At 43.9% G+C, this 20,363-nt stretch overlaps 2 protein-coding genes across 2 annotated transcripts in view; both read left to right on the forward strand.

The window, feature by feature from the left end:
* The window catches only part of CDC123 (cell division cycle 123), a 535,395-nt gene that overhangs the window by 426,498 nt on the left and 88,534 nt on the right, over positions 1-20,363 (forward strand). The window lies entirely within an intron of this gene.
* Positions 1-20,363, forward strand: part of DHTKD1 (dehydrogenase E1 and transketolase domain containing 1) — a 31,839-nt gene that overhangs the window by 5,520 nt on the left and 5,956 nt on the right. The window contains exons 3-13 of the mRNA XM_063134240.1: positions 947-1,158; positions 3,296-3,490; positions 4,805-5,074; positions 6,016-6,187; positions 7,010-7,208; positions 9,722-10,034; positions 12,109-12,193; positions 14,048-14,187; positions 15,363-15,513; positions 17,210-17,316; positions 19,184-19,348. Coding sequence (XP_062990310.1) covers positions 947-1,158; positions 3,296-3,490; positions 4,805-5,074; positions 6,016-6,187; positions 7,010-7,208; positions 9,722-10,034; positions 12,109-12,193; positions 14,048-14,187; positions 15,363-15,513; positions 17,210-17,316; positions 19,184-19,348 — 2,009 coding nt within the window. The remainder of the gene's footprint in view (positions 1-946; positions 1,159-3,295; positions 3,491-4,804; positions 5,075-6,015; positions 6,188-7,009; positions 7,209-9,721; positions 10,035-12,108; positions 12,194-14,047; positions 14,188-15,362; positions 15,514-17,209; positions 17,317-19,183; positions 19,349-20,363) is intronic.

Consider the following 20,363-nt stretch of genomic DNA (forward strand, 5'->3'; position numbering starts at 1 on the left):
CTTTCAATTTAATGATTCACTTGTTGGTAGGATAGCATCTGAGGGTGGTTTCAAATGTTGTCCCAGTTCTAACACTAATGACATTGTGCTAGCATATTCAAATGCTTGCGCAACTTATCTAATACAACAAGAAAAAGTGCTGATTTGCCATTGAACTTGTTGCACAAGTGTTAGTTTACCCTAGCACAATGTCATTAGTTCTAGCACCTAGGGCATGTCTACACAAAGGGTTTGCCTTGAGGCGGCTTTGCAGTAGCGATACGTCATCTACATGACGCAGCCGCCATTGTGAAGCCATCCGGGGGCAAACCCTGGAAACTCCACTCCAAAAAAGTCGGGCACTTACCCCGACTTTTTTGGCAATGGAGGCTTGTCACAGCCCGTGGCGCCCCCTGATTAGTTGCCATGGGCTGGACAGGGAAGGGGGCGGCCCCGCACCTTTGTAAAAAAATTGAAAAAAACAATGGGGGAGAGGAGAGGAATGGGGACATTCCTCCCCCCTTTTTTATTTTATTATCTGCACAGCTGATAATAAAAAATAAATGGGGGGAGAGGTGGTTCACCTGGAGTCCCTCTCCTCATGTCCTCCTCTGGCTGCCTCGTTCCTGCCCCCCTTTTATTTTATTTTTTATTATCTGTATCTGTGCAGCTGCGCAAATACAGATAATAAAATAAAAAAGGGGGAGGAACAGCCCTGTCCTCTCCCCTACACCCACCTCATTCTTTTTTTTTTTTTACTTTTACAGAGCAGGAAAGTTCACACTTGTGTTCCTTCCTATGCAAATACCAGGGAGGAACACAAGTTGCGTTGTGGTGCCAAAGCGCCACCATCAAGATGGGGGCCAAGACAACACTGGATACTACCCTTCGTGCTTGATGTTCAGTGTTGTTGCTGGATAAATGTAATCTTATTACACAGGTGTTTTGTTTTGTTTTTAATTTACAGGAGTTTTGAAGATGGGAAAGGAGGAAGCATCCCTCGAGGATGTATTGTCTTACCTGGATCATATATACTGTGAACATATGTCTATAGAGACTAGCCAGCTCTCGAGCTTACAAGAAAGGGAGTGGATTGCTAAACGTTTTGAGGAGTTGAAGCAAGAAGCCTTCACCACAGAAGAGAAAAAGTACTTGTCCAAGCTCATGCTAGAATCTCAGGTGCATTGTATAAGTGTGTGTATGTGTGGGTGAGAGAGAAATTATTCCTAAGGATTAAAAACTAGTCCTTTGATTAAAGGGTTATTCATTAATTTATCAGTATGAAGGCAGTTGCTCACTTGTCGGGCGGAAATACTTAAAGCGACTGGTATTTTTCCTCCACTAAATGCTAAAGAATAATTAATTTCATGAATTGGAATATGAACATAATTGTTTTTAGACCAGTTCTGTTACTACCAAATATACTTTCATGGGAGACAGGGCTTTTTTTATATAAAAAAATGCTTTCTATGCTACATTAAAATGTGTTTGAGTTGGTATCTCTCTCCCTTTGTTCTACAATTTTTTTGTGTGTTCAACTGATTCCTGAAAGACACTTAATTGCTTTTAAGTTAGTAGTTACCTTGGTTTTGCAGCCTAATTGCAAGGGAAAATATCCATTGCTTGAGTTGCACAAATGGGTGTCTGCAGGTAGAGAAACTGGGAATTGCTTGTGTCTGTAGAACAGAGTAAACAGTCCATTTTGATCCTGGTCTATTGCAGTAGCACAAGTGATAAACCATAAAAGCTTTTGTTGTTACTGATTTCATAAAAAAAAAAGCCAAAGATGTACTGTAGATTGATTTTGTCTACATAAGCCGAATGAATAAATAGGGCACAAACTCCAATAAATAAATGTGTTGCTGTTTGGGGCCAGGAGATAACTGCCCATTTATACAAAATCCTAGAAACAACTTTATAGGGATTTGCAGTAGGTTTTCTAATATGACTGACTTTTGCTAAATTACCTATTTACTAAACTACCTGCTAAACTAGAATAAAGGTGTAACATAGAATACATAGTATCCTTGGTAATTGCATAAGATTAGACCAGAGGTAGGCAAACCCTGAAAAATAATGGCATTCATCGTGCTACAAGGTTCAAATTTAGCTTGTTTGCAAGCTGAATTTGATTGTTCTAGCACTCCATAGCCACTATGGAGTGCTGAAGGGTCAAATTTATCTTCCAAATTAGCTAAATTGAATCCTTGTAGTGCTATGGAGCAGTTTGTTCCCAAATTTCAGTAGGTGATATTGGGGGGGGTGTTCAGAGGAGAGTGTGGCCCATAATTGTAGGGTGGCCATATGAAAAGGAGGACAGGGCTCCTGTATCTTTAACAGTTGTACTGAAAAGGGAATTTCAGCAGGTGTCATTTGTATATATGGGGAACGTGGGGACATTTCCTCTTCATCACAACAGTTAAAGCTGCAGGTGCCCTGCCCTCTTTTAAATCTGGTCACTCTAGTATCGGTCCTGCAGCTTTAACTGTTGTGATGAAGAGGGAATTTCACCAGGTTCTCCATATATACAAATGACACCTGCTGAAATTCCCTTTTCAATACAACTGTTAAAGATACAGGAGCCCTGTCCTCCTTTTCATAGGGTCACGCTACGTGGTTGTCCACCCTTGGATTAGACATAAATCTGTTCTGTCAAGTGGTTATAGTGACAATTTGTTCTAACATTTTTGAGGTTACTGATGATGTTGATCTGTGAGATCACCTGTTGTAAACACAATATAATGCTCTGTGATGCGCCAACTTTTTGTACAAATAAGCAAATTAATATAACTGGACTGAATAGGGCAATAGACTCTTATGAAGGTGGCACAAAATAATATTTTGTTCATTCTTCCCTAAGTGTAACTATACTCTGGTGAAGAACAACATGTCGTTGATTTAACTGTGGGTAGATGATTGCACAAATGGTTACTGTGGTTATATGCCATGGGCTTGCACACTCCTGCCTTATCTCTCTGGCACAAATTCACTTCTCCCTTCTATGGTTTTCTTTATCCATATGCATTGATACTAACCAATATTGCCCTCACAGTATGAAGTTGTGCTTTGAATTGGGCTAACAAACCATGGTTCCAAGCCCATCCTGGTTTGCTTTAATCATGATTGATATTGATGCAGATGTAATGCTACGCTATGGTTAAAGAAAACCATGAAAAGGAGAAGGAGATTCATTCAGCAGAGGAGACTCCCAATCTCCAAGTCCTGATGAGATTGTGAATGTTACATCTGTGTTGTGCCTGCCTCAGTATCAAAGATGCATTCTTAAAAAAAATTATGTAATCACAATATTTCACAGGAATTTGATCGTTTTTTGGCTACAAAGTTTGCCACAGTGAAAAGATATGGTGGTGAAGGAGCAGAGAGCATGATGGGTTTCTTTCACGAATTGTTAAAGATGTGCTCATATAGCGGGGTGACGGACATAATACTTGGAATGCCTCATCGAGGCAGACTCAATCTCCTCACAGGCCTTCTTCAGTTTCCGCCTGAGGTAAGCTGGATTTTTCTTCCCGGTATGACTAATTTTGATTTGGAAATACACATCTCAAAACAATCAATGGTAAAAGCTACGTGGTAGTTAATGGTTTTGGGCTTGCCCTCGTAGAGAGCTTTGAATATTCCTTTGGCAACGCAGACATCATACAAAAGACATTTCAACACATAGTAATGTATTATTTAACTTTGTGTGTAAATGGAAATGCTTCCTATGTTGAAAGTTCAAAGGATTGGTGTTAAAACGGTGTTTACTATGCGCTCCAACTAAATGTCAAAGAGAAACAATAGCAAAACATTCAAAATTGTCTGTAACCTGGACATCCAAGATCTAGTTGAAACAGAACAGCTGGCATATAAAGGTTCCTGCAAATACTTCTGTATAGCAGTAGCTTCATGTGGAGGTCATAGTAACATAGGGACAATGCCTTCTAGTAGATCAAACTATTAGTCCATCTAGCCCAGTTTGGTTTACTGTGACTGGCAGTAATGATCTACATTTTTGGGTGGAGGCCTTTTCCATCATCTGGGAATAACATGGATTGAACCTGTGGTCTTCTGCGTGCAAACCATGGGCTGTAGCACTGAGCTATGGTCAAAAACCACTGGGTAAGGTTAAAATATTTGAAAGCCAGTTACTGTGTGGTTTGGCCCAATGTTGAGAGATTCCATGCCAGGTGAGCGTATACCTGGACACTATGGGCACCAGCTTGGAGTTTACAGGGCTCATATGGATAGGATAGTGTAGTTGGGTGAAGCAGACTTGGGTTCAAAGTGAGCTGTGAAGCTTGCTAGCTGGCCTTTGACTAGTCACACTTTGACCAGAGTTGTTATGGGGAAAATATGGAATAACTCATGTACGCTCCTCTGAGTTCCCAGAAGGAATACAAGTATTTTGAATAAATCTTTAAATGAATAGCCAAGTTCCTGTGGTCAGTGCAGCTTTCACACCTCACATCCCCTAGTGGAGAAGTGCAGAAGTATTTTCAATACTTTCCACATGGGCAGCCATAATGACTGATCCATCCTTAAAAGAAGTAGAATCATAGAATAGTAGAGTTGGAAGGGGCGTGTAAGGCCATCGAGTCCAACCCCCTGCTCAATGCAGGACAGGAAGTGATTCAGAATGCAAGGGAGACGTTGAAGGGTGGTCTAGGATAGAAGTGGGGTTGCTTTATGTGACCTGAATTTCTGACAAGGACAGAGAATCGCCAGTTGGCCCAAATATTTGCAAACTCCTGCAATAGACAACATCTGCTCACCTGTATTCTGAAAACATGTTTAAACTTAATTTCCGTTTCTTTCTGTGAAGCTGATGTTCCGGAAAATGCGAGGCTTGAGTGAATTTCCTGAGAATTCACCGGCGATTGGGGATGTCCTGTCCCACCTGACAGCATCAATAGATCTGGACTTCGGATCTCACCGCCCTATTCACGTCATCCTGCTACCGAACCCTTCCCATCTGGAGGCCATTAACCCTGTGGCGGTTGGCAAAACAAGGGGGAGGCAACAGTCTTTGCTCGATGGAGATTACTCCCTCGACAGTTCCGCACAGCCTGGAGACAAAGTCATCTGCCTGCAGGTATTCTGAAAATCAGTCCAAGGAGCTGGGGGAAGGGGTAGCTTATAATCACAGGCAGATGGGTGTGAGGTAATGCCATAGGCCAGCACCCAAGGAATGGCTGCAAGCATATGAGGCTGTTAAGCTAAGCCGGTCTTGGCTTTGTCAATGCTTGGATCATGATGATGGTGATGATCATAATAATGAGAAATGGAGAGCAGAATATATGTTTAAGTACATCATAGATGGAGAACCTCAAGCCTGGGGGCCAAATCTGCCCCACCTGGGGTCCCAATCTGGCTCCCTAAGGTTCCTCGGATGGCCACACACCCCTTTTCCTGACACCAATCACTTTTCCAAGTTTTGCACAGTTCCCCCCCCCTCCCCATTCAAAAAGGTGAAATGCCTTTCCTAAAGCTTAGTTAGTGGCAGAAAGAGCTTTAAGCTGGTATTCTGGCCCCACCCATTTGCCCTTGGCCCCGCCTACTGGAATGTGGTTCCCCCCCCCCCCCAAGCACTTCTTTGAAATTGAATTTGGCCCTTGGGCTGAAAGAGTTTCCCCACCCCTGAATTACATGAATAATACCATTTGACTGAAAAGGAAGGTTCTCATAATTGTGAAAGCCTTTGATTGGGATCCTTTGGAAGCTACACAGGCCTTCAAGCAGAGGCTGGGAGTCAGTTCTTGGGGGATGCTGTAGCTCTGGATTTCCTGCATCAAGCAGGGGGTGGTTTAGATGGCCTACAAGACTGTATGTGTCTACGATTATCCATTGTTATAAATTAATCTGAAACCTAGTAAAAGGGATGAACAAAAGTGTGTAATTATGTGGTGGACTTTCTGTCCTATGCTTTCTAACTAAGTATTATTGTGGCAACCTTTTAGTTTTCCCTCATGAACAAAAGTGAGTCTTCTCTGAAGAACTGGCAGGGGTTTACTGACATTTTCTTTCCGGGTATAGGTTCATGGTGATGCGTCCTTCTCTGGTCAAGGCATCGTTCCCGAAACCTTTACCCTTTCCAATCTGCCACATTTTAGAGTAGGTGGCAGTATCCATCTCATTGTCAACAACCAGCTGGGCTACACCACTCCAGCAGAGCGAGGGAGGTCATCACTGTACTGCAGCGATATTGGTAGGTATCTCCTGATTCTGAGGGAAATGGTCATATGTTAAAAATATTTGATAATACGTTTGGAAGTAAATATTGCAGGGACGGTAGCACATACTTACTGCTGTCACATTTGAGCTCCCTGCCCAGAGTCAGAGGGGTGGGGGAGACCAGGCATGTAGACAAGAGTGCTGTGTTTTAGGGAGAGGCATCACAACTGAAACTGTGATTCCTGAATATAAAGAGACTAATACATTTAGGGCACAATCCTATGCATGTTTAGACAGAAAAAAGTCCTACAAATCCCAGCAATACCCAGCTTGCCATGCTGGCTGGGGAATACTGGGAGTTGTAGGACTTTTTACTGTAAATATGCCTACGATTGTGTCTTTAAAGTGATTTAATTATAATGAAGGGCTGGCATTTTGCTGTCTTGGGCGAAAAACCAGATGCATGTACAAAAGCTTATTAGACTGGCAGGTGAATCTAACTTCACTGCTGGCACCGGGACAGCATCTTCCACCACACCTGAGAGCTGCAGGTTACCTTAGGAGACACAGGGCAGTCTACATTGCATGCACACACCTCTATCCTACCTTGCTGTTGCTACCTGCCCCCCGGCATCTGCTGTCTGAGTTGGCTGCTGCCATCTGCATAATGGTAGGGCTGGCCCTGCAGCCCACCGGCTGAGGCTTGTAGCCATCCAGATGCTTGTCAACTATTCCTAATTGTGTTGTCCCACGTAGTCCTTCCTCTCATTGCCTCTCATACAATGCTTCTGAGCGGTGTTTTGCTTAGTCGGTCACTTACCGTATGGGTTTGTCATTTCCTTGCTCTCAATTTTAGGCAAGATAGTTGGCTGCGCAGTTATCCATGTGAACGGGGATGACCCCGAAGAAGTCATCCGAGCCGCCCGATTGGCTGTTGAATACCAACGCCACTTCCGTAAGGACGTGATTGTGGATTTGCTGTGCTACCGGCAGTGGGGGCACAATGAACTGGACGAGCCATCCTTCACGAACCCCACCATGTATAAAATCATCAGGTATGGCTTAGAGTGACACAAGAGAGGAAACGCATTCTGTTGGCAATGCCTTTCCGAAGTATTTTAATGCCAACTTTTACATGGCCTCACTTTTATCTCTGAAAAACTGAGGGCATGTCCAGACGTGCTGATATCCTGGGGATTGCCCCCGGAACATCCCTGTTTGTCCACATGACGCACAGGGGATCCCAGAAGCAGGGAGGGATGATCCCTCCCTTTCCCTGGGATATTGGCATACCCTTTAATCCCGACTTTTCCCACGGTCTCGGGCTCATCCTAAGACCACGGGACGTGTGGCTGGGTGTCCCGTTTTGTCCCGGTTCCGTGAGAAGCCAGTAACCGGGCATGGGGCACGGAGCTCTTCAAGAGCTCCATTCCCACTGGGGATAGGAGGAGGGGAACAGGGTCTTCTTTTTTTTCTTTTTTAATAAAAAACACCTTTTTCGTAGGAGCGCTCCTGTGCTCATTTCCAATAAAAAATGGCAGCCACAACATCCTCTTCCTCCCGGGACATTGCGCAGACTGATTGTAGACTGAGGGGGAGGATCTCACGATCATCTTATCGCCGGTCTAGCCATGCCCTGAGAATGTTTCCTAGACCACCTTTGGCTGCACATTGCAGGGTGCGGTGGGTGGTAGGAGTGAGCAAGGAATCTGGGAGAAAGGAACCTTTATGATAGTATTTGGGCTGAAAGGAAAGGAGAGCGTGCTTGCTCCTCATCCGAGTACAGAGCCCATTGTGGGGCTGAGTGATGGAACACTGTGGCCCGCACCAGGCCTTTTGGCATACAACTCCCATCAGCCCTTGCCAGCATAGCCAAGTCGCAAAGAATGATGGGAGTTGTAGGCCAAAACATCTGGAGAGCCACAAGTGGCCCATGCCTGCTCTAAGGGATCATGCTGCAATGCCAAAGAGCTTTAGGTGCATAGCACGGGCCCCTTACACACGGTGACCCTGGTACATGCCAAGACCTGGTTTGCATGATCACCCATAGACTGTTGTTGGGTTATTTGAGGGCTGTTTCCCCCTCCAACGAGTCATGCCATCTGGGTTCAACCAACACAACAAGCCACACTCAGGTGGATGGTTAGACAAATGGCGCCCTGGCATATGCTGCAACTTAAACAAGCCACTGTGGTTTGTTTAACCGACGGTCATCGTGCAAACTAGTCCCATGTAGAATGTATGAGGCTAGAGAGAGGGACGGAGGAAATCTGTCTCCTTTCTCAGCTCAATCTCCCTCCCCACATTCCTGGAGTTGGGTTGCCATTTTCCCCATATATTTTTATACCTCCTGACAACCGTAGCTGCTTTTTAAGAACCTGAATCCCCCTTGAATTATTGAATCTTGTCAGATCATTTTCTGTCGTGTCTGTGTGTTTAAAGCTGTCAGGTAGGAGCTAAGAGTTCATCCCCTTGCCTAGCAGTAATATGATGATATTCTAACTCTTTTGTTTTATTTACCTTTTATTGATTGCTTTTTGACCATGTTCCAGTCCCAATATGGAGTCATAGAACCATAGAATCATAGAATAGTAGAGTTGGAAGGAGCCTACAAGGCCATCGAGTCCAACCCCCTGCTCAATGCAGGAATCCACCCTAAAGCATACCTGACAGATGGTTGTCCAGCTGCCTCTTGAAGGCCTCTAGTGTGGGAGAGCCCACAACCTCCCTAGGTAACTGATTCCATTGTCGTACTGCTCTAACAGTCAGGATGTTTTTCCTGATGTCCAGCTGGAATCTGGCTTCCTTTAACTTGAGCCCGTTATTCCGTGTCCTGCACTCTGGGAGGATCGAGAAGAGATCCTGGCCCTCCTCTGTGTGACAACCTTTTAAGTATTTGAAGAGTGCTATCATGTCTCCCCTCAATCTTCTCTTCTCCAGGCTAAACATGCCCAGTTCTTTCAGTCTCTCTTCATAGGGCTTTATTTCCAGACCCCTGATCATCCTGGTTGCCCTCCTCTGAACACGCTCCAGCTTGTCTGCGTCCAATAAAACAGAACTCTTAAAACAGAGGTGGGCAATTTGTGGCCCTCCTGATGTTTTAGCCTACAATCCCCATCGTTCCTCACCATTGGCAAGGCAAGCTAAGGCTGATGGGAATTGTAGGCCAAAATATCTGCAGGGCCACAAGTTACTCACTCCTGTCTTTAAACAACACAAAGAGCAGAAAAGTAATTTAAAACGCAAAATGATGCAATTAAGCTAAACATTTTTAAAACTGCTGGACTAGTGAAACATAATAACTTAAGCTAATCTCATCCAGCAGGAATTTACAGTAGGTGCCCTTACGGAAAAGGCCCTGCTGCAGAATGCCTTACTTGATGCTTTTAAAAGTATGAGAAGATACGCATAGGAGAAAATGCCCCTCAGGTTTGCAGATAGGCTTGTACCAGAGCGGCTGCATCCTGTACTAACTGAAGCTTTCGGACCATTTTCAAAGGCAGCTCAAAAATAAAGGGCATTGCAGGAGGCAACTTCATGTATTTTAATAGCTTGTTTCCCCTGACAGGTCCCGTAAGAGTATTCCAGACAATTACACAGAGTGTCTGGTAGCCCAGGGACTCATAACGGAGGAAGAAGTGTCTGAGATAAAGACGGCCTATTACTCCAAGCTGAATGAGCGTCTGGCCAACATGACTTTGTACACCCCTCCTTCCACCAATCTTCAGGCTCATTGGAGTAACATGGTGGAGCCGTTGGCAAGGATCACCACATGGGACACTGGCATGCCGGTTCCACTCCTTCAGTTTGTTGGGGCCAAGTCTGTGGACGTGCCAGAGGAAATGCAGCTGCACGGCCAAATACTGAAGACACATGCCCAGGTGCGAGTCACTGAGATTCAACGCTAACCAGTATGGTATTGCAATAACTGAAAGCACCTACTTCAGAGCTCAAACCTTATTTATTTATTTATTTATTTATTTAGAATATTTATATACCGCTCCCCTTGAAAAATTTCGGAGCGGTGTACAAGATAAAATGAAAATAAAAATATAATAAAAACAAAAATTTAAAAGAAGCAAAAACAGAGATTCAAGGCTGCATATTAAGGAAAGGCTTCTTGGAATAAAGATGTTTTCAGGAGGCGCCGAAAGGAGTACAAGGTTGGCGCCTGCCTGACCTCCAGAGGCAGGGAATTCCACAGGAGGGGCACCACCACGCTGAAGGCTCTTCCCCTGGTGGATTCCAATCGGAGGATGGATCTAGGTGGAACCATCAGGAGCAGGCCCTCGGATGACCTCAGTGACCGGGCAGGTTGGTAAGGGAGAAGGCGCTCTCTCAGGTATCCTGGTCCCAAGTTGTTTAGGGCTTTGTACACAAGTACAAGAGCCTTAAACCTGGCCCGGTAGCGAATAGGCAGCCAGTGCAGTTCCCTCAGCAGAGGAGTTACATGCTGGAAAGGGGCAGCTCCAGACAACAGCCGAGCTGCAGCATTCTGCACTAGCTCCAGCTTCCGGAGCAGCTTCAAGGGCAGCCCCACATAGAGCACGTTGCAGTAATCCAATCTTGAGGTTACCAATGCCTGTACCACCATGGCCAAGCTATCCCTGTCCAGGAGAGGCCGTAGTTGGTGAACCAACCGAAGATGGTAAAAGGCACTCCGAGCCATGGTGGCTACTTGAGCCTCCAACGACAGAAATGGGTCTAAGACTACCCCCAAACTACGAACCTGTTCTTTCAGAGGCAGCGCAACCCCATCCAGAACAGGCAATGAGCCTGTCTCCCGGACTTGGGAACCACTCACCCACAGGGCTTCCATCTTGCCAGGATTCAGTCTGAGTTTATTGGCCATGAGCACGTGTTTGGCAAGGTTGGGCTAATTTTAGCCTGCCCCCACTGGGCACCCTCTGAATGTGCTGACTACAGCTCCCATTAGCCTCAGACATCATGAGCAATGAGTATGCTGGCTGGGGTTGATGGGAGTTGTAGTCCAACATGACTGAAAGGCACTGGGTTGGGGAAGGCTACATTTAAATGCATTTGCGTATTACCAAAACATCAATATAGGTGCCTTTGTGTGATACATGAAGAACTAAATAGCTTCCTAAATGTTTACTTTTTGGAAGGGGTTATTAATCGGTTAATAAAAGACTGAAGTGTTAACTGGCTAGTAGAAATACGGACATTATAAATAAAGTTGCTTCTATAGCTTACAAAGCAACCAAAGGCCATAAAAAGTTGAAGTAGAATATATAATAGGGTCTTTTCTTTCTTTTAATGTGTGATCGTTTATTGAATTATATATTTAATTTATGTTTATGGTTTTACAGTCGTTGGGAGATAATGTCCTGCGAAGTGGAAATTATAAAACATTTGCGACATAGAAGGAATGATCAAATGACTGTTTACTTATAATTATAAGGGAGGACCCATGGCTCAGTGGTAGAGCCTAGATAGGAGCCTGCCTGGGTACCCCAGTTGACATACTCGAAGCTTCCTGAGTGAAAAGAAAGATAAAAGGCAATTAAACAAAATTGAAACTAAGTAATAAAATATAGGTGCATTAAAATGATTTTAAAAATCCATTATTCAAAACCCGTATTTCTAGCCCTCTCGGTATGCAAGGACAACGCATAACAAATATTATATTTGATTACTTTTTTATGCCAGGCTTCCTCTAAAAAGCTCAGGATGGGGCATGTGGTTTCCCAATTTTATCCCCACAAAAGGTTAGGGCGAGAGAGAGGGTGAGTGACTGGCCCAAGGTCATCAAGTGAGCTTCATGGCTAAGGAGAATTTCCAGTCCTAGTCCAGCACTCTAGCCCCTACGCCATGCTGGCTCTGTATGACTGTATCCAAGATCTTGAAGCTAGGGAAAAACAGAGTAGAACTTCCAAACGCTGAGGTAACAAAATTGTGATTTTTATGCGTTTTTGTTTTGTCTCGGATGTGCAGTCAAGAATGCTGAAAATAGAGGAAGGAGTAAAGTTAGACTGGGCCACAGCTGAGGCGTTAGCTTTTGGTTCTCTACTCTGTCAAGGTAAGCCTTTAGCAAGGAGACGGTGATCTTGCCTGCAGGGATTGTTGAGTGGAGGGAAAGCAAAAGCTCACCCCACTCTCTCCCTTGATCCTGATCAAGATTGCTGTTTCCCTGCTGCTAATGGCAACATTCTCCCTGGTTGCAGGGATCGCAGGGGGGCTGCAGGGAGGGGGGGCGAGTTTAAAGCTTCACATCCCCACTGATCATGATAGTTGAGTGGGGGGCAGGCTTGAATATCTCCCCTCTCCTCCTGTGTTTCTGATAAAGATCACTATTTCCTGCGACTAGCAGCAGGGAAAGAGCGATTTGTTCCCTGCAGCCCAGTGGATGGCTGATCAGCTGGGCTGCAGGAATCGGGTGTGTGTGGGAGGGTGTTCCACAGGTAGCAGCCACCAATAGCAGCGAAGGGATGCATGCCGCTCACGGACCACAGGTTGCACACATGTGCTTAAGATTCTGTTCAACCCATTTCTGTTGATGAAATGGTATCTAGGTCGTTGCGGTGCTTGATTCCAGGAAGTCAATTGCACCATTACAAATGTGGGTTGGGTTCTGGTTTCTGATTCAGATGATGTTAATAAATGATTTGATATCCAGCTCATCCAATCTGAGGCAGTTCAGTATGCTTTTCATACAGATTATGGCAAGCTTTCACAACAGGTAACCCAGCAAGCTAAAAGGTAACCCACCAGTCCCGGATTGTGGCCTACCAAGTACTTGAAACACCACTCCTTGACTAGGTGCTTGGGCACCCTGCATGGATTGCAATTGCTATAATAGTCTCTGAAGATGATCAGGCAATCAGTGAGGGAAACAACACAGCATCAGTGGTTTCTCTTGCCCTACTGCAAGCCATGGTTTGTAGAGTGGGTGAGAATTCACTACACCTGCACTGCACGGTAACACATGGGCCCCGTTCAGACAACACGCTAAACCATGCTGCTTAATCACAAAATGGTTTATCCTATTTGTATCTTGCGCTTTCTCCAAGGAGTTCTGGATGGAGTGCATGACATTTATTTTGTATGATCATCGCAACATTTCTATAAAGTAAGTTAGATTGAGGGGATTGTGAGTTGCCCAAAGCGATCCAGTGAGTTGCCTGGAGGTCTGGACTGAAATCTTCCCAGCCTGAGTTCAGAACTTTACTGCCTCCCAGCCATTTGAAGTTGAGGGAACAGGTTAGCTTGGCTCCAGATAACTAGCACAAGAATATCTGTTTTGTAAGAAAACTGTCCCCAAAGTAGTCAATAGAATGCATCCAGAAGTGATATTTAGGAATAGTCAGTGCTAGGGGAAAAAATGGATGAAGAACTGTTTCAGCAAGAAGGGGGGAAATTTTATTTCCCCCCTTAATTAATACATTCCGTTAACCGTTTTGTGGTTAAGCAGCATGGTTTAGCCTGTTGTCTGAACGGGGCCACTGACTTTTATTCAGAACCCAAAATAAAACGGGGCCGGTGTGTATTTGAAGAGAGTGCCTTTGAGAGTGTTTCTTGATCTGTTGTATGGATGTTTAACTTCAGGCCTGTGAGCCAAAGACAGTCCTGCTGAGCACCCCCAAGCACCAATTGGTGGTTTCCTGGCTTTGTGCAGTTTCCCCTCCATTCTAAAAGGTTGACATGCCTCCCCTCAGGCTTAGCGACTGGCAGTAAGAGCTTTGAGCTAAAATCTGCGCCATATTTGGCCGCTCTCCATTTTGCTTTTGGCATTACTCACCCCTGGAATGTGTCCCTCCCCCTCCCCCCCATACCCAAGCTTCTCTGAAATTGAATTTGGCCCTCGGGCCGAGAAAGGTTCAACATCTGGTCTGTAAGGTTATGTCGTGACTCCTTTTCTTCACTTTATACAAAGGTTTTAATATTCGTCTGAGCGGGCAAGATGTCGGCAGAGGAACCTTCAGCCAGCGGCACGCAATGTTGGTTTGCCAGGAGACTGGTGAAACCTACATCCCTTTGAATCACATGTCTCGAGATCAGAAAGGCTTTCTTGAGGTAAAGTTGAATTTTGAACTATGATACCATGCCTCTGTTACATTTCAGTCCTATACATACTTACTTTAGAGTAGGCCCCACTGAACTCAATAGGACTTGTTACGAGTAGACATGCATACATTTGTGCTGATAGTTTTTGATCGTGTTCAGACGACAGACTAAGGCCATAGCTAGACCTAAGGTTTATCCCTGGATCTTCCAGGGGTCAAACCTGTTCACCTAGGTGACACACAGGGGATCCAATGCTCAGGCAGGGGTGAACCCTGGATGATTCCAGGATAAACCTTAGGTCTAGCTGTGGCCTAAGCTACGGTGGTTAAGCATTTTGAGCTAAACGTTACGGCTTAGAGAGTCATATGAACCATGATTTAGCATGTTGTATGAACCATTCCTAACCATGGTGGCTGCATAACCAGAGAGCCAGCATGGTGTAGTGGTTAGAGTGTTTGACTGGGAGTCGGAAGATCCAAGTTCTAGTTCCCGCTTAGCCATGGAAGCTCACTGGGTGACTTTAGGCCAGTCACAGACTCTCAGCCCAACCTACCTCACAGGGTTGTTGTTGTGAGGATAAAATGGAGTGGAGGATTGTGTATGCCGCCTTGAATTCCTTGGAGGAAATTAAGGCGGTATATAAATGTAATAAATGAATAATAAATAACCATAATTTAAACACGCTCACTAACCATTTGCTGCAAAAGGATTAGCTGCCTAACCAAGTCTTAACGTGTTGTCTGAAAAGGCCCTGTGTCATGCTGGTGTAATCTGGTGTTCATACTTTTGCAATACAACTTGCAATTCATAAGGCTTAAAAGCCTCTTTTAAAAAAAAGGGTCCACAGTTCTCAGTAACGTGTCAGGATTCACCCAATGTCGTAGCTTGGGATTGTATCCTACACTATATTTTTTTTAAAAAATCTGAGAGCACAATCTTATATACCCAGATTTAAATCCTATTGAGTTCAACAAAACTTACTTCCAAGTAAATGTATAGAGGATTGCAGTCTGAGTCTACTTCTGTAGTAATTTTTTGAAAAAGCAACCTTTTCCTCTCATGCAATTTTGTTTTTAAAAGTAATTGTTTTTTTTGGAATGCAAACGTCCTGAAAAAGTGTTATTTTACTGGCAAGTTCTCACATTCTCTCTCTCTCTCTCTCTCTCTCTCTCTCTCTCTCTTAGGTGAGCAACAGTCCCCTCTCAGAAGAAGCCGTGCTTGGCTTTGAATATGGAATGAGTATAGAAAGCCCTGGCTTGTTGCCCATTTGGGAGGCTCAGTTTGGTGATTTCTTTAACGGAGCTCAGATAATATTGGATACATTTATCTCTGGAGGTGAGATTCAAATGCCTGTGTCTAATAGAAATACATTGACTTCTTTTTCTTCCTTTCTTTTTTTGTGATTTTTTTTAAAAAATATTTTATTAAATATATTGAACTCAAAAATCAAGAATAAAAATTAAACATAAAACTGTACACATCAATACTTATTCTATATCCCTCCTCGTTCCCTCCCCACACTTGGTCGATTACACCAAATCACAGCACAAAATATGCAAAATAGAAGTATCTCAACTGGCCATGTTGGCTAGGAGGTATGGGAGTTACAGTGCAACACATCTGGAGGGTACAAGGTTAGAGGAGGCTACCCTAGATGGTAAACCTCATTGAACTCAGTGAGACTTACTTCTGAGTAGACATTCATAGGCTTGTATAGGTGACTGATCACTCTGTGATCAGCAGTTGAATGTGTGAACGATTTACATGGAGAAATACTGTGTCTGAAGTGGTATCAGGCAGTGACTAAAAAAAACGTTCTGTGGTGTGTCAGCTCTGTGGCAATTTCACACGTGCAAACCATCGCTTAATGCTGCAGCCTTCACATGACAGACACCCTTGTGTGACCTTGGTCACAGTAAAAGTAGATATCAGCTCGCATGCTGTGCGAAAGCATAACAATGGCCAACCGTGTGTGCGCAAGAGAAAGGGACATCAAATCTGATGAAATCCAATATTGTTGTGTTTTTGAAAGGCCTTTCTGAAGCAGTAGCAGCACACAGTTCTTGAATAAATATGTACATGTTTGCAGGGGGCAAGAAATGTTTCACTGAATGTTAGTAAAAGCTTATTGTTTGAAGTACATTACATGTTTTTTTTCTCCCTTTCCTTTTTATTTTATTTTCAGTCACACGTATATGTTATATTTATTTATTTATTTAATTATTACATTTTTATACCGCCCAATAGCCGAAGCTCTCTGGGCGGTTCACAAAAATTAAAACCATAATAAAACAACCAACAGGTTAAAAATACAAATACGAAATACAGTATAAAAAGCACAATCAGAATAAAACCACGCAGCAAAAATTGATATAAGATTAAAATACAGAGTTAGAACAGTAAAATTTAAATTTAAGTTAAAATTAAGTGTTAAAATACTGAGAGAATGAAAAGGTCTTCAGCTGGCGATGAAAGGAGTACAGTGTAGGTGCCAGGCGGACCTCTCTGGGGAGCTCATTCCACAGCCGGGGTGCCACAGCGGAAAAAGCCCGCCATTAGAATATTATATCTATTGTTAATTGTATGTTAATTTGCCTATTCCTATACCAAACTAGAATCTACTATGCCAAAAATTCAATTGATTAATTGGAGGCCCATCTTCTGTATTCAGTTCTAAACAAAATGTTAAGTTGCTACAAAACTATCCTCCTTTACTTCTCCTCTAGCCGTACAGAAACGACTGATTAGTTGCCCGGCCAATGTGACTGACCATATTCTATCCAGATATCTCCAGAGTGAAAGTCCTTTGGTATTTTTCCAGATTCTAGCTATCTCGGTTCTCACACATGGGTTTCCCCCCAGCAACCGATCACATCAGGTGTCTGAGGGGCGAGACAAACTCGAAATGGCTTGCCCTAAATGATAGAATTGTCACAATATTCGGCTACAGGTTGACTTAATGTGTCATTTTGGCATCTCAAATGATGCAGTCTCTCTTTCTCCCCCAACCCCCTTCTCTACTTTCCTCCAGGGGAAGCAAAATGGCTTTTGCAGAGTGGAATAGTAATACTTCTTCCGCATGGCTACGATGGGGCAGGACCGGAGCATTCTTCTTGCCGCATTGAGCGTTTCTTGCAGGTAGCCAGACATGCCATGCTCTCGGAGGAGGCTGTATCATGGCGGAGCAGGCCAGAGAGGCTATCCTCCTGCACGCTGTAGTACATTCTTGGTGGGGACGTTTGTCCATGCTCAAGTTGCCTTTGTCATACTGTTCAACCAAAGCCACTTTGATTGGGAAAGAATCATCATTGGTTGATGTCAGAGAGAAGTCTGGAAATGGGCCCAAGTATGGTCTTAACTGCATCATTACATGCTAAAACAAAATAAGGGAGCAATCATGCACATGTAGACAGAAAAAAAGTCCTACAACTATTCCCCAGCCAGCCATGCTGGAAGTTGTAGGACTTCCCCTCCCTGTCTGAACTTGCATAGAATTACGATCTAAAGAGGATTGGAAGTACTATATGTAGGAGCTGCAACAAAATGTTGCAGTGTGGTATGCTCCTTTTCAGGGTTCCAGTGAGGCTACCATGTCCCCTTCCAGGATTCTTCATTCCAGTTTTCTGTTGACTACCCCAATAATCAGCCAGCATTCAATGCTGCCTATTGAGCATGCTCGGTTTCATTTGGGCTGTTATTGGATTCCTCCCCATTTAGTCCTATTCTTTTGCTTACAAACCTTGGGGTTCCCTGAAACCTGCTGACACCTCCCTTTTGTGCAGGGATGGTGCCATTTTTGTGGCGAACTTGGAGAATAAATTTGCTTTTGCCATCTAGGATTAGAGCCACCACTGGAGGGAGCTTAATACATTTATCTGAGATTGTACTTAATCTGTTAATTTCAGGACAGCACATCTCCAGCATATATGAAGGAAATCATAAGTAGGGCATACATCTCACCAACATCTATCAGAAAAGGTAGTATAAACTGCCCAGAGAGCTTCGGCTATGGGGCGGTATATAAATACAATAAATAAATAAATATAAATTCCTTTTTTATTTGGTAAGTGGCAACTTACTTTGAAAAAGCATCTGTAAATATATATATATTCTTTGCTACTTATGCTAACAGAGTACTGTGGGCCATACTTACATACATAATCGTTATTCTGCTGAAATCCCTGACTTTTACATTTCCCCCACTTCAGCTTTATTTCAGTGGGCTAAGGAAAAAAAGAAAGGAACATCTCGTGCAAGCACTGAGTCATTACTGACACTTGGAGGGATGCCAGCTTTCGCTGACGTTTTCTTGGCAGGCCTTATAGCGGGGTGGTTTGCCGTTGCCTTCCCCGGCCGTTATTACCTTTCCCCCAGCTATCTGGGTACTCATTTTGCTGACCTCGGGAGGATGGAAGGCTGAGTCGACCCGAGCCGGCTGCCTGAAACCAGCTTCTGCTGGGATCGAACTCAGGCCGTGGGGAGAGTTTCAGCTGCAGAAAATATTACATGCTAGTATATATGGAGCATTCTTGTGCCCCTGTATGGTTTTCCCTCTAGTCTTCTAATCCAACGAGCAGGGAGTGAGCAGTGCAGTGTGACAAGACCCAGGTGGTACTCCCGGGCTGACTATGCTTTAGCCCGGAGACCCTGCTCCTTGGGCCACTTGGGATACCTGTGCCACAGTTTGGCTTCTCTTCCGGCACTGATGTAATATCACCAGGAAGCTGACACTGAATAGGATCCGTCTTTTAATGCTTAAACAAAAGAGATGAATCTCTGCAGGCATGGATAAAAACAAGGATGAGATCTTGTCTCGCGTTTAAAATATCTTCATAAGAATCCATATCTTGGCCTATTTTAGAATACCTCAAACTTCTGCATTCTAAAAATTCCTATATTCCTTGAGCATCGTGACACTTTTAGGACCTTCTCTACTTGTATTGAGAGTGTGGGGTATTGGCTCAGTTTACAGTTTCTTTCACATTTTTGTTTGTTTGCTTCACAGATTTCCGATAGCTCAGAGGAGGGTGTTGATGGCGATCACATTAATATGTCTGTTGTACACCCCACAACCCCAGCGCAGTATTTCCACCTGCTCCGTAGACAGATGGTCCGAAACTTCCGGAAACCACTAATCATCGCTTCTCCCAAAACCCTGCTCAGATTGCCTGTGCGTAAAAAGACTTCCTGCTTTGGTTGCCACTGATTTGGTTTGATTCCTTGTATTCTTAAACGTATGCATGTTAGCTGAGCTGTTTCGGAGCCTCTTACCTGTCACTTCTTCTTGTATAGTTCCAGTAACTTATTTTTTTATTTATTTAAAGCATTTTTATTTTGCTCTTCAACCAAAAAGGCTCCCCAAAGTGGCTTACAGATCAATCAGTCAAAGAGACATGTCACAAAAGGAAAAAGGCATGGGGAGGGAAGAGGAAAAATGCAAACCAGTTTTTAAAGTGACAGTTCTTATCATGTACAGCTGGATTAGAAAAGGTTCGGGTAGCCTAAAGGAATGGCTACTGCTAGAGTACATTTTAGGGAGAAGGAATGCCAGAAACAGCTGGTTTCTCAGCAAAGCTAATGCAATAGTCATATGGGTGAAGGAACTGTGTAGGTGAGGCCAGTGACGTGGTTTATTCCCACGCAAAGGTTGCCTGGATGTGAATACTGACATGGGAGCTAACCATGTCATTGGCATTGCTGATAGGATTCCTTCATCTGTGTGTCACCAGAACAGCATTGATAGAAGCCAGTGTACTTGCAATAATATATAGATAGAGTTTATGCCGTACTTTTACTAAAACAGGCATTACTTTTTTCATGTGTTTATGCATGTGTGTGTGTGCATAGATACACACACATCCCTATTACATTGCTGAGAATAATTTGCCATGGCTACTGGCCAAAAATAGTAAATGCTTACTGACTGGCTTAGAGAAAGCTAGTTTATGTTCAGGCTTTTAAATTTAGTCTTCCTTTAGATACACATTATGTGAAAGACGAATGGACTACCTTTTACATAGGTAGGCTTAGGACAGAATTCCCCAACCTGGTACCCTCCAGATGTGTTGAACTACAACTCATAGCATGTGTCAGACTACAAATCTCAGCATGCTGGCTGGGGGATGCTGGGAGTTGTAGTCTATCACATCTGGAGTCTATCAAGTTGGGAAATGCTGGATTTAGGA

Source organism: Elgaria multicarinata, chromosome 9 (genome assembly GCF_023053635.1).
Source record: "Elgaria multicarinata webbii isolate HBS135686 ecotype San Diego chromosome 9, rElgMul1.1.pri, whole genome shotgun sequence".
NCBI classification, from domain to species: Eukaryota; Metazoa; Chordata; class Lepidosauria; order Squamata; family Anguidae; genus Elgaria; species Elgaria multicarinata.